At 44.3% G+C, this 17,166-nt stretch overlaps 1 protein-coding gene across 1 annotated transcript in view; it reads right to left on the reverse strand.

Moving 5' to 3' along the window:
• AGBL1 (AGBL carboxypeptidase 1) overlaps positions 1–17,166 on the reverse strand; it is a 414,373-nt gene that overhangs the window by 195,257 nt on the left and 201,950 nt on the right. Inside the window, exon 20 of the mRNA XM_053364617.1 lies at positions 6,296–6,427. Coding sequence (XP_053220592.1) covers positions 6,296–6,427 — 132 coding nt within the window. The remainder of the gene's footprint in view (positions 1–6,295; positions 6,428–17,166) is intronic.

Consider the following 17,166-nt stretch of genomic DNA (forward strand, 5'->3'; position numbering starts at 1 on the left):
ACAAGCAGCAGAAGACAGACTAGATCTCCCACTGAAATCGTTGGAAAATAACACTGAATGGAAGTTACATAAACCAATTAATTGGTTCTGAATTAGTAGGAAGAGAATAAAAGAGTAATGGGATGTACTAAACATTTAATAATGAAAATGTATGGCATAACTAACCAGGAAAAAACCATTTTCTTACACATCTCTGAGAGTTGAAGAGATAATGTACAGGAAACACTTCAAACATATAGGGAAAATACCATAAATTATATGATTGATGTGATTGGATTTATTGGACTTGTATATAGCTTTATATTCTGTACACACACACCCCAACATACATATACACATATATGCACAATTTATTATATATATGATGCAATAAAACAAATTTAAACAATACACAATATCATTAGAATAACCATTGTAAGCACATGTGTATGTGTGTGTGTGCGCGCGCGTGTGCGTGAGCGAGCACACACACATACACACACACACACACACACAGACACACACTAAAGCCCAGACTAAGAAACTGTGACAGCACTATCATTAAAGCTGTCCATATGCCAAATGCCCTGAATTCATTCATTCATTCAAGGATTTATATCTCTCCCTTCTAATGCAATGCATTACTCAGGTCAGCTTTCAGCAATTAAAATATCACAATTCTTCATAAAACAACAGGACCGATCATGTAATGCAGTATAAAATAGAGGAAGGTTCAGGAAAGGGGGTGGGGGGACAGAATTCATTTGCTTGGAAAAGCAAAGTCCTCCAGGATGAATTTTGAAAAGTCTTAACCCAATCATCAGAAGTAGAGGCCTAGATGCACTGCATGGGGTAAGGTGTTCCACAACGCCGTTACCAAAAAGGTCACAAACCTTCATGGGGGCAGGCACTGAGAAGGGCATATGCACCAAAGCCACATTAACAGCAAACCTTCAAAACACAATGCTGCCACTTTACACAGCCACATAACCTCCAAGTGTCCTGATTTTCAAGGGATGGTCCCAGAATTGCGAAAGCCTTTACGTATTTGGTTTTAAATGCATTGCAAAGGCCTTTGTATCTTACGTAGTTTTGTATCTGTAAGTCATTTCAAGGCTTTTTGTGTGTGGAAGAGGTTAATGCGCATTCAAGTATTTATAATCTGCACTTCATAAGAGTAGAGGCACACGACACACAAGATTACAATATCAGTAAAAACATCGGCGCTCTAAATCATTGCGTCACACTGACTCTCAACATTCCGGAACACAGCAAAGCAACTTTAGAAGGCTTCTGAGTTGGGCTTGCTTGCTGGCCTGAGAAACTAGGAGACTCTGCTTTGCCTTGGTCCACCTCTGCCACACACAAAGCAACTTGACAGATGTCCAGTCCGAGCCCCCGCTGGATGAAAAGCAAACTCAAGAACCATTCCCCAAGGCATGCAAATGCCTGCTAGTGTCACTCAGAATGCCCCTGAGCCAACCTGGTAGCCACACTGGCTGAGGTTAATGGGAATGGTCTGGTTGCCATTTCCATGCTGGACTAGATGGGCTGTGGGTCTGATCCAATAGGGATTTTCTTAAATTATTAGTAGGGTGGAAAGTACCTAATATGGATTCATGATATGGAGCTATTCTGATTTTCTTGTGAATTGCAACTGGAGATCAGCTGCGTCCTCCCCAAATCTCTATGTATCTGCCTCTAATTTAATAGATACACACACAAATAAATACTCTGTGCAAAACTGCTGGACTTTATACACTAAATGTTCTTCTGGAGAAAACGGTTGCAATATCTATTAGGGGGCGACTTCAGCTCTGATATACACCTTCTTTCTTTACCTGAGCAAATATCGCCACCTATGGTTCCGAGAGGGAACAGGATTCTTTTCACAGATGAATTGTGCTTGTTTGCTTTCACATTTCATTATCATTGGTCGGTAGATTACCTAATGCTCTATTATTATTATTATTATTATTATTATTATTATTATTATTAGCCTACAGCTAATATTGTTGGCTGATGGTAAAAGACTCTAACTCACTGCTTGGAAGAAACACACACAGATCTAGGAGCCACATTGAGCATTTTAAACTATCAACAGTAAGCAGCAGTTTTATTGTATTCGCATCCTCCTCCATCACCATCTTTCTCTCACACACATACACATATATGTGCATTTGTGTGGTATTTCTTACTGACAAAACAACAGGCATCCAGGCACATTGACATGGATCCTCTTACACGCACACCGCAAAGGCATGCTCAAGGTGTCGTTCAAGAGAAACAGAATAAATGCTATGAAGAGTGACATTGCCAAAACAAGAGGAAATGCGACACACACACAAAAGAGAGGATGGAAGAGGATGCTGGTTTGCCCACCACTTGCATATGCTAATTTGTTTTGAAATGGATGCATTTCCCCTAGTTGCCATTCAGACAACATACACACAAATGCCCCCAAAACATCAGACCCATTCAAGCATCATCTGTGAAGGTCTGAGTATTTTCTTCTTGTCCTTGCCCAGCTGAGCCCAACCCAAAGAACGGATGATGAAAAATATATATGAAGATCCCCCAGCTCGATTCAGCTCCTTAAGACAATGGAAATTGTCTTTATAATCAACCTTTTTTACTTTAATTAAATAAAAAGGTTGGTAGGTAAGTGGAACATAAGTGTGTGGAGTGCTCATTTGTAAACATTAGCAAATACGAATTTAATATTCTGTTTCTTGTAACCGTGTTTCTCAGGTCTCAAGCTAATGGTTCTTTCCTCTCTGTTTATTTTCTCATTAATTATCTTTTAATTGTACATTTCCAACAAAAAACAAAAAAAAACAATTCCAACCGACCCCATACCAATAAACAAACAGATCTATTTGTATCAATGTGCCAAAATGACTGTTAAGGACAACTTTTCCTTTCTGTTTTCCTCAGATATCTCCAAGGAGGTCATTTAAAGCTAAAGAAGACTCACCTACAAAACCAACATTCCAGGAGCGTAAGGCAAGTTACACGGAATTTGTAAGCCCACGCACTAAACCCTGTCCCTGGAGCCTACCCCCCCCCCCCGAAATGAGACAGGACAACAATGTATGGGTTTAAATTAGGCCACAACTTTGTTGAATTTCAGGTTTAGGAACCTTGGCTTAGGCCTTGGCAGGTATCCCTCTCAACCCAACAGGGGCTGAGGATGTGCAGGGCAGTCAGGTGCAATGGGAGGGGACTGTAAAGCATGAACTTACACAGCATGCCCTCCCACTTCATCAAAGCCGGGCATTTGACCTATATGCCGCTGCTCTAGGGCCCTGCAAATGCTGCCACATGTGGGTGCATGAAGATGTTACCCCCCCCCCCATATCTCAAAGATAGACTATAGGATACTGACCAAGGCCTAAAAACCGCCAAAGTTGTGACGAATTGCTACGGAGAAGGCAAAACCTGCCAATGCAGGCAAAATTCCTTCCCGGTTCTGAATACAGCAACCATCTCACGACCATAGCAGCGCCCGCTGATCTAGGAAGCAAGAGCTACCTTGCAAAAGGAGACCATGTTATATTTTTAGGGAGAGTAGAGTGGGTGAATCTAGCAGGAAAACAAAGTGAGTCTGGGCCAAAGAGCATCGGCCCTCACCCCACCCCCAGCTGGCAGCCCATTGTCCTGCCAAGATGGGGGCGGGGCGACGGCCACCCTGCAGCAAGGTGGGTGGCACCTGGCCAGGTAAGCCCGTGCGGTGTCGCAAACCCCGCCCACCTCTTGGAGGGGGTGAGCAGAAATTTTGGCAGTACAAAAGCAGGGACTATCCAGTTAGTAAAGGTCAAGGGACCCCTGACCATTAGGTCCAGTCGCGGACGACTCTGGGGTTGCGGCGCTCATCTCGCTTTACTGGCCGAGGGAGCCGGCATACAGCTTCCAGGTAATGTGGCCAGCATGACAAAGCTGCTTCTGGCAACTAGAGCAGCACACAGAAACACAGTTTGCCTTCCTGCCAGAGCAGTACCTATTTATCTACTTGCACTTTGACGTGCTTTCGAACTCCTAGGTTGGCAGGAGAAGGGACCGAGCAACGGGAGCTCACCCCGTCACGCGGGGATTCGAACCGCCAACCTTCTGATCGGCAAGCCCTAGGCTCTGTGGTTTAACCCACAGCGCCACCCGTGTCCCTAGTCAGTTAGTAAGCTGAGGGTTAATGCTGTTTACAGTTAGCCAACCAAAAGGGGTGTGTGGAGGTGTTGCCTACAAGTCAGGACCCAGGGTAGCCTGAGTCCACTTATGTGTGGAGTCAAGGGCAGAGCTATGGCATTGTGTAGAAATGCTGTCTGTGGAGCTCTCAAGAAGGAAAGAGGATACTAAGTAAAGACTGCCTAATGCAGTTCATGGGCTGGTGGGTCACACCTGTCGGGAAACAGGTTTCATAACATGTGGGTGTCAGTGTTTAATGCCTCCGCTGTCAGACTGCAGCAGAAGTTTGCTCATGGCTCATCCATTGCGGATTCAAGGCACACACCTCAATTGCTGGAAGGCAGCCCTTTGATGCTCTCTATATGCTTGCCAGCAATCCCCGGTTTCCTAAAGTTTGGCGGCAACAAAGCTCCAGAAGATATGCTGACGACGAGCTTTTCCCCCACCTTGCCGTCCCTCACCCCGCCAACGCTATCTTGCTCAGGCTAAGGAACGCTGTGTGAAATATTTCCTCTGGTCAATGTTTCAGGCTCACGGTGTGCTCTATTAAGATCACTTCGGGAAATGCTTTCACTTTCAATTACAGCAGGTGCAGCTAACCCTTAGCACTGCAAAGTGGGAAAGCAACGCACACAGCCAAAGGTATTTACAATAATTTTATTCACCGCACACACAAAAAAAGAAAAAAAGAAAACCATTCCATCTCCAACCACCACCTTGGTTTCCCATATTCACTTTCCAACAGATGCTCCATCTGCAATATACATTTTAAAGCAGTATCATGCCACTTTGAATAGTCATGGCTTCCCCCCTGGGAGGCGTAGTTTGTTAAGGGTGCTGAGCGTTGCTAGGAGATGCCCTATTCTTCTCCTAGACCTACACTTGTCAGAGTGGTTTAACTGTCAATCCCTCTTCCCAGAGAACTCTGGTCATTGTAGCTCTGGGAGGGGAATAGGGATCTCCTACCAACTCTCAGCCACCCTTAACACACTACACTTCCCATGATTCTTTGGGACAAGCCATGACTACTTAAAGTGGTAGGATATTGCTTTAAATGTATAGCACACATAGGGTCAGATAAACAATATTCCATGCTGCTGAGCAGGCTTTGTTCTCTTTTGGAAGTGTTTTTTGGAAAGTGGGTGAGGAGGCAACTTGTCTTCGTAGGTTTTAGGGGTTTGGGGACTTGTAAAAACCTCAGGGTTCTGAACATGTTGGCACCTCTTATCTGTTTCTCAATTGCTCTGTGTGGTTTCCTCTCTGTTGGAATTCTTACCACCTAAGTTTGTTATTAGATAACATAATTCAAAAATCTAAAGCTGGAAAGTCCAGGGCTGTCTCCAGACTAGGGATGTTGGAGAATTCAGAAGAAAACAGAAAAGGGAAGTAGAAATTGCTGTAGTTCATGTGTTTGTCTATGGTCAGGAACAGAAATCAGGCAAGCGAATACGATCAATATTTGCTCACCTCTTTGTTGTTTAATTGTGTCTGCAAATGAGATGTAATTAATGACTTTTTTTACATCGCTTTGATGTTTCTTTTACATTGAAATTAGTGTGAGCTGATTAAGTTATGTAAACAGTTACAAAAGCCATGTTAAGTAGCAGACAGGGGCACAAATTATATTAATAGTTGGTGGAAATCGAATTGCAGCAGAATGCAAACAGTGCTGATTATGATGAATACAGGTCAGAACAGAAAGCGCTTCTTAAATTCCTACTCAAGACTGTCAGTATTTTCCAGAAGGTAGTCAAGCACATATCAGGAAATGTAAGTTTGCCCAATTAAAGTAGGTTAAAGTGTTCTGTCATGCAACCACAAAAGTTCCACTTTGAAAAAGAAATAGACTTTTTCCAATGGAGGGTTGACTCAACTATTGTGGAATGAATGAACAATTTACAGGAAGGTGTATGAATTCCCTGCAAGCAAATCAGGATGGATGCTAATTGTCAAATAACCTCCCTGCAAACAGAATGAATTCTGAATAAGGAACAAATACCATTTCACCTCTGTGTAAGCTTTGCGCAAGTAAATCAGGACAAATGATCAATAAACAGGCCACTCAGAGGAGCAGCAGGGCAGTTTCACCTGGAATTTCTGTGCAAAAGTCTGTACTATAAGAAGAACGTCTTACCCTGTATCCAACATCCTCGGTGACAACAGTCGTATCAACAGTACGTCCCGCCTGCCACAAGGTCTCCTTTATACTGCATCCATATAGAAATGCATTCTTCTTCTGGGAATGGCCGTGGTAGTCGCAAAACACCTGAGGATAAGAGAAAAAGAAAGCTCCTAAATCTTGCTGTCTTGCAGGAGAGAGCTGAGTAGTTGCTAAGAAACCACTACTGGGCCAAAGAGAAAGCTGTTCAAAAATGAAGCCTGGCCTGGTCACCTGTGCTGAATACAGCATTGCCTCTGGGTGACCATGCATGACAGTAAAGGACATTGTTTCTGTTGGGGGAGGCTGATAAGCTAGAAATGACTAACAAAGGCACAAGAGAGGTTAGCAACAATGGATCCATTCCTACCTGGATGACCAATTCCAGAAGTTTTGTTTATTGCTATGCTGAAGTTTCTCTCTCTATTTTTTCCCCAGCCATTCTTGGGGTGATTTGTAGCAAATCAAAGCCGCTCCAAAAATGTCATAGAGAAAAAGATTTTTCTCCAAAATCTGCACACAATTGTTCTAAATACATTAGGATTTAAGGATTGAATGGATGAGGTGTTTGGTGGTTTGGGGTTCTCTCACATTCCCAGTGTGATGGGACCCTTTCTCCCCGTCTCCTCTACCAGCACTTAACTAGAATGGCTTCAGAATGGTGGAATGCAATGTGGCGTTTCGTCACTTCCAAGTCACTCCAGCAAGCAGGGGAAGTAAAAAGCGAGCCACACATCCTGAAGTGGTTTGGGAGCAATGCAATGGCACATTGTATCATTCCAAAACCATTCTAGTAAGTGTGGGAGTGGGGAGAGCAATGTTGCCCTCAGGACCTCCTTGTGTGTTTGCCATGAGCATCTGGTTAGCAACTGTGAGAACAGGAGGTTGGATTGGATGGGAGTGGCCCATTTTAAAACATTGAAACTGAACCCGAACTCCTTAACTTTGTAGAATTAAGGTGAGCAGCAGCCCACACCTGTGTAAATATTTTGGAGAGAAAAATCTGTCACCCTAAAAATCAAGAGAATAGTGCACCCCAGTTTTTGTGTGGGTGCAATATATTTTGGAAACTGAAAGTAGGATTTTTGGACCGTCTCTACCTTGGTTTAATTTCATTCCTCTTTTCCACAGTGGATTGTGCTCAAAGGTGCACATAAGAAACATCAACTTATAATCAACATTGCCCTTGTAGGGGGGTGCAATTTCTTACAAAGCACTTTGAAAACTCAAATAAGCAAAGGCAAACACTTAATAAGCAAAGAATAAACTAAATATTATAATGAAATAATCTACTCTTAATGGATACCAAGAACAATGTAAAAGATACATTAACAGGATAAAACAAAACGAAAATCCAGTCCTACAAGCACTAATTTTGCTGTTTCAGATATTGTTCAGAGACGTTGGGAATGGGATCATCTCACAAGACTAGATGGTTTGCAAGGTGCTGTTGGGCATTTACCCTATGTCTGGTGGGGTGCCTCAGGCCCAAGGGCCAAATGAGACTCCCAAGCCCCTCTATCTGGCCCTCAGGTCAGTCCCCTTCTGCTCAAGCCACACCCCTCACCAGCCCATCTTTGCACCCTTGGACCCTGATAATGCCTCTTGCTTGTCCAAACAGAGGGCGGAGAGGGGTGTGTGAGTGTGTTTAGAAACTACCTACTGTACAAAGGTAAAATTTAAGGCTGTACAAAGGTAATCTTTACATTTGTTGCTCCACCTACTTTTGTCTCAGGCCCCACCCACCACTGGCATGTGGTCCCTGGGAGGTTGCCTAGGTGGCCCCCGGGGTGAAAGAGCTCCCCTACACCTGCACTATGAGGTCCTGCGGGAGTCTATCTTGTATCTCACACTGTTTAACATCCACACGCAACAACTGAGAGAGGTCATTCAAAGATTTAGGACAGAGCTGTTCAAAATGTAATTGTGGACGTTGCTGGCCCATAGCTACTCTTGGGACTTCTCTGCACTTCAGATTTGTATTGATTCCATAGCTGCCATTGCTTCCCCCAAAGAATGATGAGGTTGCTAAGAACTTAGCAACATAAGACGTTGTCTTTCAATATGTTGAGTCAGACTGTTGATTCATCTAGCTCAGCACTACCAATGCTGACTTGCAGTTCTTCAACGTTTCAGGCAGGAATCCTTCCCAGCCCTACCTAGAGATGACAAGAGATTGAAACCTGGGACCCTCTGCATGTAAATCATGTGCTCTACTACTGAGCTACACCCCTTCCCAGATTCTTTGTTAGAGACCCTATAGCTCCTAGGTTCCTCAAGAAGAAATGACTCTTAAGACAGTTCAATTCTAGACTGCAGATGCAACCATGGAATATAAGTTCTCAAGATCCTACTCTGCAATAGCAGGACAATTTATCAGCTTCCTTTTTGGTTTCCCAACCTTTCCTGTTATCACTGAGAGAACTGAAGCCTGCACATTATGAAACAATTAAGCACCACTTGGCTGTCTTTAAATCCACAGTTTATACCACGCAGTTTGCAGGAATGGATAAGCATGCAATTATGTGAGCTGCTCCTGTACACTGTTATTACATTATGTACATCCAGGTGAATTGAGGAACAGTACATGACCTTCCTTTGTGGCAAAATACTTGTGTCCCCCCCCCCAATCTAATATGACTGTCTAATCCATCTGCCTAGCATCTGCTGTTGCACACAAAGCTGATGGTTGTTTTATCAAGGCCACATTCAGGTTGCCTTTATATGCAGCTATCGACTGATCAGAGTGAAAAATCAGGATTTATTGACGCAAGAGGCTAATATTGACCGGGGCTTTTGAAGAACAATCAATTTGTCCCGTTTGCCGAGATGGGAAGCCAATACCCATTGGCGCTACAAAACTTCTCCGCATCTTCACTACAGTATTGGGAAATCTCTAACTTACAAGCATAGGTTTTTAAGGAGTCAGTTGCTTCTTTAAGGTAATGTCTCCAACAGAGAACGAGAAGGCTGCAGGGAGAAATCAGCAGTGCAATTTATCTCTGACTCCCCAGTGCTGCTTCCTGTTGTGTGAGAGAACTGATAGTGATGGGCAGATGAATTAGAGTAGAGGTGGGGAATTTCAGGCTTGTGGGCCAAATGTGGCTAGTGGGAAAAGTGGGAAAAGGAACAGTTTTTCAGGGATAGATTTGGGGTGGGAGTGGTGACTCCTGAGGCAGCAGAGGGCAAAATGCCATTATCAGGGAGCTGCAAATCGGGGGTGTCCATACACATACACACACACACACACACACACACACACACAAATACATAAGTGTGTTGGAGAGTGTGTGAATGAATGCCCAAAATTTGGTGATTGTCAACTTTCAGTTATTAATTCAAAGATAATTTTTTGTGAATTCCTGAAAAAAAGCTCTTTCCTCACTTTTGGGAAATGGAACAAGTTAATATTTCCAATCTCACTACATCTCCCATTTGTCTGTTCATAAGAATGGAGGTCATCAAGATCGCCATGTGAAAGTCAGTTGTCACTGCATTTCAACAATCAATGTAACGTTGTAAATAGAGTGTCTCTTTGGTCAACCCTGATTAACCACAACCCAAATTGACTGAGGGAAAGTCATGAAGATCAGAAAAGATGACTATGCAGGTTGGTTTGAACTCCAAGATCTCCTCCTTTCGAAAACAAAACATTGTCAGGCTATCAATAGCTATTAGGCTGAGCAGGGAAACAGGGCTATTCCATCCGCTCTGCTGAGCAACCAGCTGCCTTTGGCCCTCCTTCCAATCTCATGTGGCCATTTCATTCTGCTTCCCAAACTGCCAGGTGGGCATTTTAACAACAGTTAGTTTAAGAAACGGGCACCTGATCTTCCTGTTCCCTCTCCTTCTTCCCCATTCCATCTTCTCCTTTCCTTTTCTGCCCTGTCTTTCAGATGTTAATCCTGAGAGAGTAAAGACTGCCTTGACTACTTATCTTGTAAGTTACTCTTGGAGTCTTCTTTGGTGAGAGATTGGGGGTGGGGATTAAAAAAAAAACCAGAAAAGAAAAATGTTCAGAAGCAATATACCTCAGGATACCCAACAGGAGACAACCATTGTCTTCATGCTCTGCTGGAAGGCTTCCCACAAGACTCTGATTGCCCCCTGCTAAGAAACTGAATGCTGACCCAGATTGCTTTTTCAGGCAACCCAGGAAGCTGTGCTTCTGTTCTTCTGATGGAACTCCATACCCCAATTAGAAAGCCAAGAACAGGCAACATTTCCAGAGCCTGAGTCTTTTGAGTTTCTTTCTCTCTACACCTTTGCTACTCTTTGAGTCATGCACATATTTTCTGGCTCAGTCTTCAGTTCATGCATTTTGGAAGTAAGCCTCTGTATTGTGTTCAATTACCTGGTATTGGCCCCATCTGAACAACTGAGTTTGTCATTAAAGAAAGTGGCTGCAGATATATAGATACAGATGATATAGATATATATAGATAGATATAATTTGGCTCTAGTATTACTTCCAAGCCCTTTCATGGATCACTGCCTTGCCATGGCGAAGGGGCTTGAATAACTCAGAGAAGTTATGAGCTATGCTGTGCAGGGCCACCCAAGATGGACAGGTCATAGTGGAGAGTTTTGACCAAACGTGAGCCACCTGGTGCAGGAACCGGCAATCCACTCCAGTATCCCTGCCAAGAAAACTCCATGGACAAAGGCAACAGGCATATAAAAGTTATGACGCTGGAAGATGAGCCCCTCAGGTCGGAAGGCGTCCAACATGCTACTGAGGAAGAGCGGAGGACAAGTACAAGTAGATTAGCTGATGAAGCAGCTGGGCCAAAGCCGAAAGGACGCTCAGTTGCGGATATGCCTGGAAGCGAAAGGAAAGTCCAATGCTGTAAAGAAAAATATTCCATAGGAACCTGGAATGTAAGAACCATGAACCTTGGTAAGTTGGATGTGGTCAAAAATGAGATGGCAAGAATAAATATTGACATCCTGGGCATCAGTGAACTAAAATGGACGGGAATGGGCGAATTCAGTTTGGATGACCATCATATCTACTACTGTGGGCAAGAATCCTGTAAAAGACATGGAGTGGCCCTCATAGTCAACAAAAGAGTGGTGAAAGCTGTACTGGGATGCAATCTCAAAAATGATAGAATGATCTCAATACGAATCCAAGGCAGACCTTTTAACATCACAGTAATCCAAGTTTATGCACCAACCACTGGTGCTGAAGAAACTGAAATTGACCAATTCTATGAAGACTTACAACAGCTTATAGAAATGACACCAAAGAAGGATGTTCTTCTCATTATATGGGATTGGAACGCTAAAGTTGGGAGTCAAGAAATAAAAGGAACAATTGGCAAGTTTGGCCTTGGAGTTCAAAATGAAGCAGGGCAAAGGCTAATAGAGTTCTGCCAAGAGAACAAGCTGGTCATCACAAACACTCTTTTCCAACAACACAAGAGACGACTCTACACATGGACATCACCAGATGGGCAGCATCGAAATCAGATTGATTATATTCTCTGCAGCCAAAGATGGAGAAGCTCTATACAGTCAGCAAAAACATGACCTGGAGCTGACTATGGCTCAGATCATCAGCTTCTTATAGCAAAATTCAAGCTTAAACTGAAGAAAGTAGGAAAAACCACTGGGCCGGTAAGATACAATCTAAGTCAAATCCCTTATGAATACGCAGTGGAAGTGAGGAACAGGTTTAAGGATTTAGATTTGGTGGACAGAGTGCCTGAAGAACTATGGATGGAGGCTCATAACATTATACAGGAGGTAGCAACTAAAACCATCCCAATGAAAAGAAAGTGCAAGAAAGCAAAGTGGCTGTCCAACGAGGCCTTACAAATAGCAGGGGAGAGAAGGCAAGCAAAATGCGAGGGAGATAGTGAAAGATACAGGAAATTGAATGCAGATTTCCAAAAAATAGCAAGGAGAGACAAGAAGGCCTTCTTAAACAAGCAATGCAAACAAATAGAGGAAAACAATAGAATGGGAAAAACCAGAGATCTGTTCAAGAAAATTGAAGATATGAAAGGAACATTTCGTACAAAGATTACCATAATAAAAGACAAAAGTGGAAAGGACCTAACAGAAGCAGAAGGCATCACGAAGAGGTGGCAAGAATACACAGAGGAATTATACCAGAAAGATATGGATGTCTCGTACACCCCAGGTAGTGTGGTTGCTGACCTTGAGCCAGACATCCTGGAGAGTGAAGTCAAATGGGCCTTAGAAAGCACTGCTAATAACAAGGCCAGTGGAAGTGATGATATTCCAGCTGAACTATTTAAAATTTTAAACGATGATGCTGTTAAGGTGCTACACTCAATATGCCAACAAGTTTGGAAAACTCAGCAGTGGCCAGAGGATTGGAGAAGATCAGTCTACATCCCAATCCCAAAGAAGGGCAGTGCCAAAGAATGCTCCAACTACCGCACAATTGCACTCATTTCACACGCTAGCAAGGCTTAAGCAGTATGTGGACCGAGAACTCCCAGAAGTGCAAGCTGGATTTCGAAGGGGCAGAGGAACTAGAGACCAAATTGCAAACATGCGCTGGATTATGGAGAAAGCTAGAGAGTTCCAGAAAGACATCTACTTCTGCTTCATTGACTATGCAAAAGCCTTTGACTGTGTCAACCACAGCAAACTATTAAAGAAATGGGAGTGCCGGATCACCTCATCTGTCTCCTGAGAAATCTCTATGTGGGACAAGAAGCTACAGTTAGAACTGGATATGGAACAACTGACTGGTTCAAAATTGGGAAAGGAGTACGGCAAGGCTGTATATTGTCTCCCTGCTTATTTAACTTATATGCAGAATTCATCATGCGAAAGGCTGGGCTGGATGAATCCCAAGCCAGAATTAAGATCTCCGGAAGAAATATCAACAACCTCAGATATGCAGATGATACAACCTTGATGGCAGAAAGTGAGGAGGAATTAAAGAACCTTTTGATGAGGGTGAAAGAGAAGAGAGCAAAATATGGTCTGAAGCTCAACATCAAAAAAAACGAAGATCATGGCCACTGGGCCCATCACCTCCTGGCAAATAGAAGGGGAAGAAATGGAGGCAGTGAGAGATTTTACTTTCTTGGGCTCCATGATCACTGCAGATGGTGACAGCAGTCACGAAATTAAAAGACGCCTGCTCTTTGGGAGAAAGGCGATGGCAGACCTAGACAGCATCTTAAAAAGCAGAGACATCACCTTGCCAACAAAGGTCTGTATAGTTAAAGCCATGGTTTTCCCAGTAGTGATGTATGGAAGTGAGAGCTGGACCATAAAGAAGGCTGATCTCCGACGAATTGATGCTTTTGAATTATGGTGTTGGAGGAGACTCTTGAGAGTCCCATGGACTGCAAGAAGATCAAACGCATCCATTCTTAAGGAAATTAGCCCTGAGTGCTCACTGGAAGGACAGATTGTGAAGCTGAGGCTCCAATACTTTGGCCACCTCACGAGAAGAAAAGACTCCCTGGAAAAGACCCTGATGTTGGGAAAGATTGAGGGCACAAGGAGAAGGGGACAACAGAGGACGAGATGGTTGGACAGTGTTCTCGAAGCTACAAACATGAGACTGACTGCGGGAGGCAGTGGAAGACAGAAGTGCCTGGCGTGCTCTGGTCCATGGAGTCACAAAGAGTCGGACACGACTAAACAACAACAAATTACTTCCAAGCTCACACAGCTACTTGCACTCATAGCTTTGTTTAACCATAAGTGGGACATTGTATGTATGTATGTATGTATGTATGTATGTATGTATGTATTTACCATATTTATTTCACCTCCTCTTTGAATATCGAACAGGGATTTCATAGCCTCGGTCCCATTCTGAGATAGAACGCCCAGTTCCGCTGGGTACCAATTACCAGCCAATTTAGTGCACTCCTAACAACTAAAAAGGATCAGACATTATCCACCTAAAATACAACTTTCCACGTTAAAGAAGTGCCCAGGAAACCTCAGTGTGCCAGATAGCTGGACCGCTTAAGCTTCCCCAGTTTACCATTTTGCATCCGAGAGATTAGTGCAGGCAGATCTGTAATGATAGGGCCCTTATTGGCATGCTGAGAGACAGGGAGTCCCACTTGCCAGTGCAGGATTATACCAGATCATCAGATGGAAAGTGTCTTGGGAGCTTCAGCAGAATTTAACCTGTTTCAGCTGAAAGCAGCAAGGCTATTGGCAATGGAAGAATGATAGCTGTCTTATGGACTGTTGCAGTTTGTTTTGTTTAATGGTCTAGGCCATAGGAAGCTGCCGTAAACCAAGTCAGACCTACTGGTCCATCTAGCTCAGTATTGTCCACACTGACTGGCAATGGCTCTCTGGGATTTCAGACAGGGGATCTTTCCTAACCCAACCTCCAGGAATTAAGCACGGGACCTTCTGGACTTAACCAAGACTCATTCTGATAGAACATCGCCTCACAGGTTTGCCAAACATTTTACACATGCGACTTTACATCTACTGCTGCAAGGTCAGAAATAATTGTCATAACTGAAATCACTGAAGCAAAAATACAATGTCTTATAAGACTGTGACTAGGCATCCTTTGTGCCTGCTCAGTCTGCTGTCGTTGGTGCTAACAACTGATGGGCAACTTCAAGGTCCTTGATCTCCTTTCTGAAGGCTCATTATCTTTCAGCTGGACTCGGACCAGGCAGCCGTTAAATGAAGGATGCCTTCAAAGATGTCTCTCCTCTGTAAAGGAAGACTCATGACCACCTTAAGGGGTAGCATCTTAATTCTAGTTCAAATGCATATACATCCACGTGCAGCAGGAGCAGACATTGTGGTGGGGCAGTGCTGCAGTGACATCAGATTTACCTACAGAAGGTCCTAGCTTCAACCCCCAGGATCTCTAGGCAGGCGGGGAGACACTCCCTGCATATGAAACCCTGAAGAAGCTCTACCAGTCAGTGTTGACAATACTGAGCTATAATTATTTATTATTATTATTATTATTATTATTATTATTATTATTATTATTAATTTGTACCCCGCCCATCTGGCTGGGTTTCCCCAGCCACTCTGGGCGGCTTCCAAAAATATTAAAAATACATTAAAATGTCACACATTAAAAACTTCCCTAAACAGGGCTGCCTTCAGGTGTCTTCTAAATGTCAGGTAGTTGTTTATCTCTTTGACACCTGATGGGAGGGCGTTCCACAGGGAGGGTACCACTACCGAGAAGGCCCTCTGCCTGGTTCTCTATAGCTTTGCTTTTCGCAGTGAGGGAACCACCAGAAGGCCCTCGGCACTGGACCTCAGTGTCTGGGTAGAACGATGGGGGTGGAGATGCTCCTTCAGATATACTGGACCGAGGCCATTTAGGGCTTTAAAGGCCAACACCAACACTTTGAATTCTGCTTGGAAACGTCCTGGGAGCCAATGTAGGTCTTTCAGGACCAGTGTTATGTGGTCTCGGCGGCCGCTCCCAGTCACCAATCTAGCTGCCGCATTCTGGATTAGTTGTAGTTTCCGGGTCACCTTCAAAAGTAGCCCCATGTAGAGTGCATTGGGGAGACAGTCCGTGGGCAGGTAGGGTCTCAGGCTGCGTACCAGATGGAGCTAGGTGGACAAGTGGTCTGGTTGGATATAAAGCAGCTCCCTGCATTGCTGTGACACCTTCCAGAGAACGATGTATTTGCTGCTTACTGGGGCAGGATGGAGCAGGGCAATGCTGAGGTTGGGCTGCACAGGTACGCTGGTGGAAACCTGCACAAGGCTGACTTCGCTACTGCTCTCCCCCTGCATCATCAGGGTAAGCAGCAGCAATGCCGCTGTCACCACCTAATTGCACCGGCCATGCAGAGGGGCACTATATGTGAATGTTTGCTTCCCTTCCCTGCAGTCTGCCCACCTTCATAACTGCCTATCCAGATAAGGAATGGGCTGCTAAATCTGTCGCATTACAACCAGCCACCTTGAAGATGCAAGACACAAAACTTTCATTTTAAATCAAATGAAACCGGACTCTTGCATAATAAGCACAAATAGATCGACTATGAGATTAACCATCCTATGGTCAGTTTAATCTCCACTGTGCAGGAGTTGAGGGGGGCGGGAATCATTCAGCCATGTGTAATGGAGGAAGGCTCAGGCTGTGATCCTTGGTGTGAGAATAGAGGTGTTTGTCATGCACTCCACAGCACTGTTGGGATGGTTGGAAGCAATTGGGTTGGCAGGCTGAGGAGGAGGAGGAGGAGGAGGAGGAGGAGGAGGAGGAGGAGGAGGAGGAGGATTGTGGGAACCTGGGTTGGAGGAGAGGGGTCTCCCCTTCCCCTTTTTGAAAAAGGGAACAGAGATGCTGGATCTCCCCGCCGACCTTCCTGCAGAGCAGAGAGCCTCAGTAGAAGCTGAGGAGGGCTTCCTCAGCCATGGGGGGAAGCAGAACAGGAGATGACAGAAACTGAACAGGAACCTGAACAGGAGGGGGCAGACTTGTTGCCAAGAACTAGGCATCACCTTCACAGATGGGAGCAGACCCACCCGCCTTGAAAAAGTGCACACTTGCAATCTCCACATTCCTACAAGGCAAGAGAGCCTCACAACTGAGCTCACCACACCTGATTTTAAAAAGCTCGGTGAGAGGGTATCGGAAACTTGTTTGGACATCTTTGTTGCTTCCGTCCAGTTCTAAACTTCTTGCCTTGCTCCTGAACTCCCAAATTGTGACTCCCAAGCACTGTGTCTGCTGCTGAGCCTGTACTGTTACTTGCCTGAAGAAAGGTCTCTTTCTTTCTTACAAGTGGGAGCCTCTGTCTGTGTGTGTTGGGCAGGAGCCAGCAGAGTGTTATAAGTATTACACAAGACACACGCAAACTATCCCCACAAGCCTGTTTGCTCCCTCAGCTTTT

The sequence above is a fragment of the Podarcis raffonei genome, chromosome 14, assembly GCF_027172205.1.
Source record: "Podarcis raffonei isolate rPodRaf1 chromosome 14, rPodRaf1.pri, whole genome shotgun sequence".
NCBI classification, from domain to species: domain Eukaryota; kingdom Metazoa; phylum Chordata; class Lepidosauria; order Squamata; family Lacertidae; genus Podarcis; species Podarcis raffonei.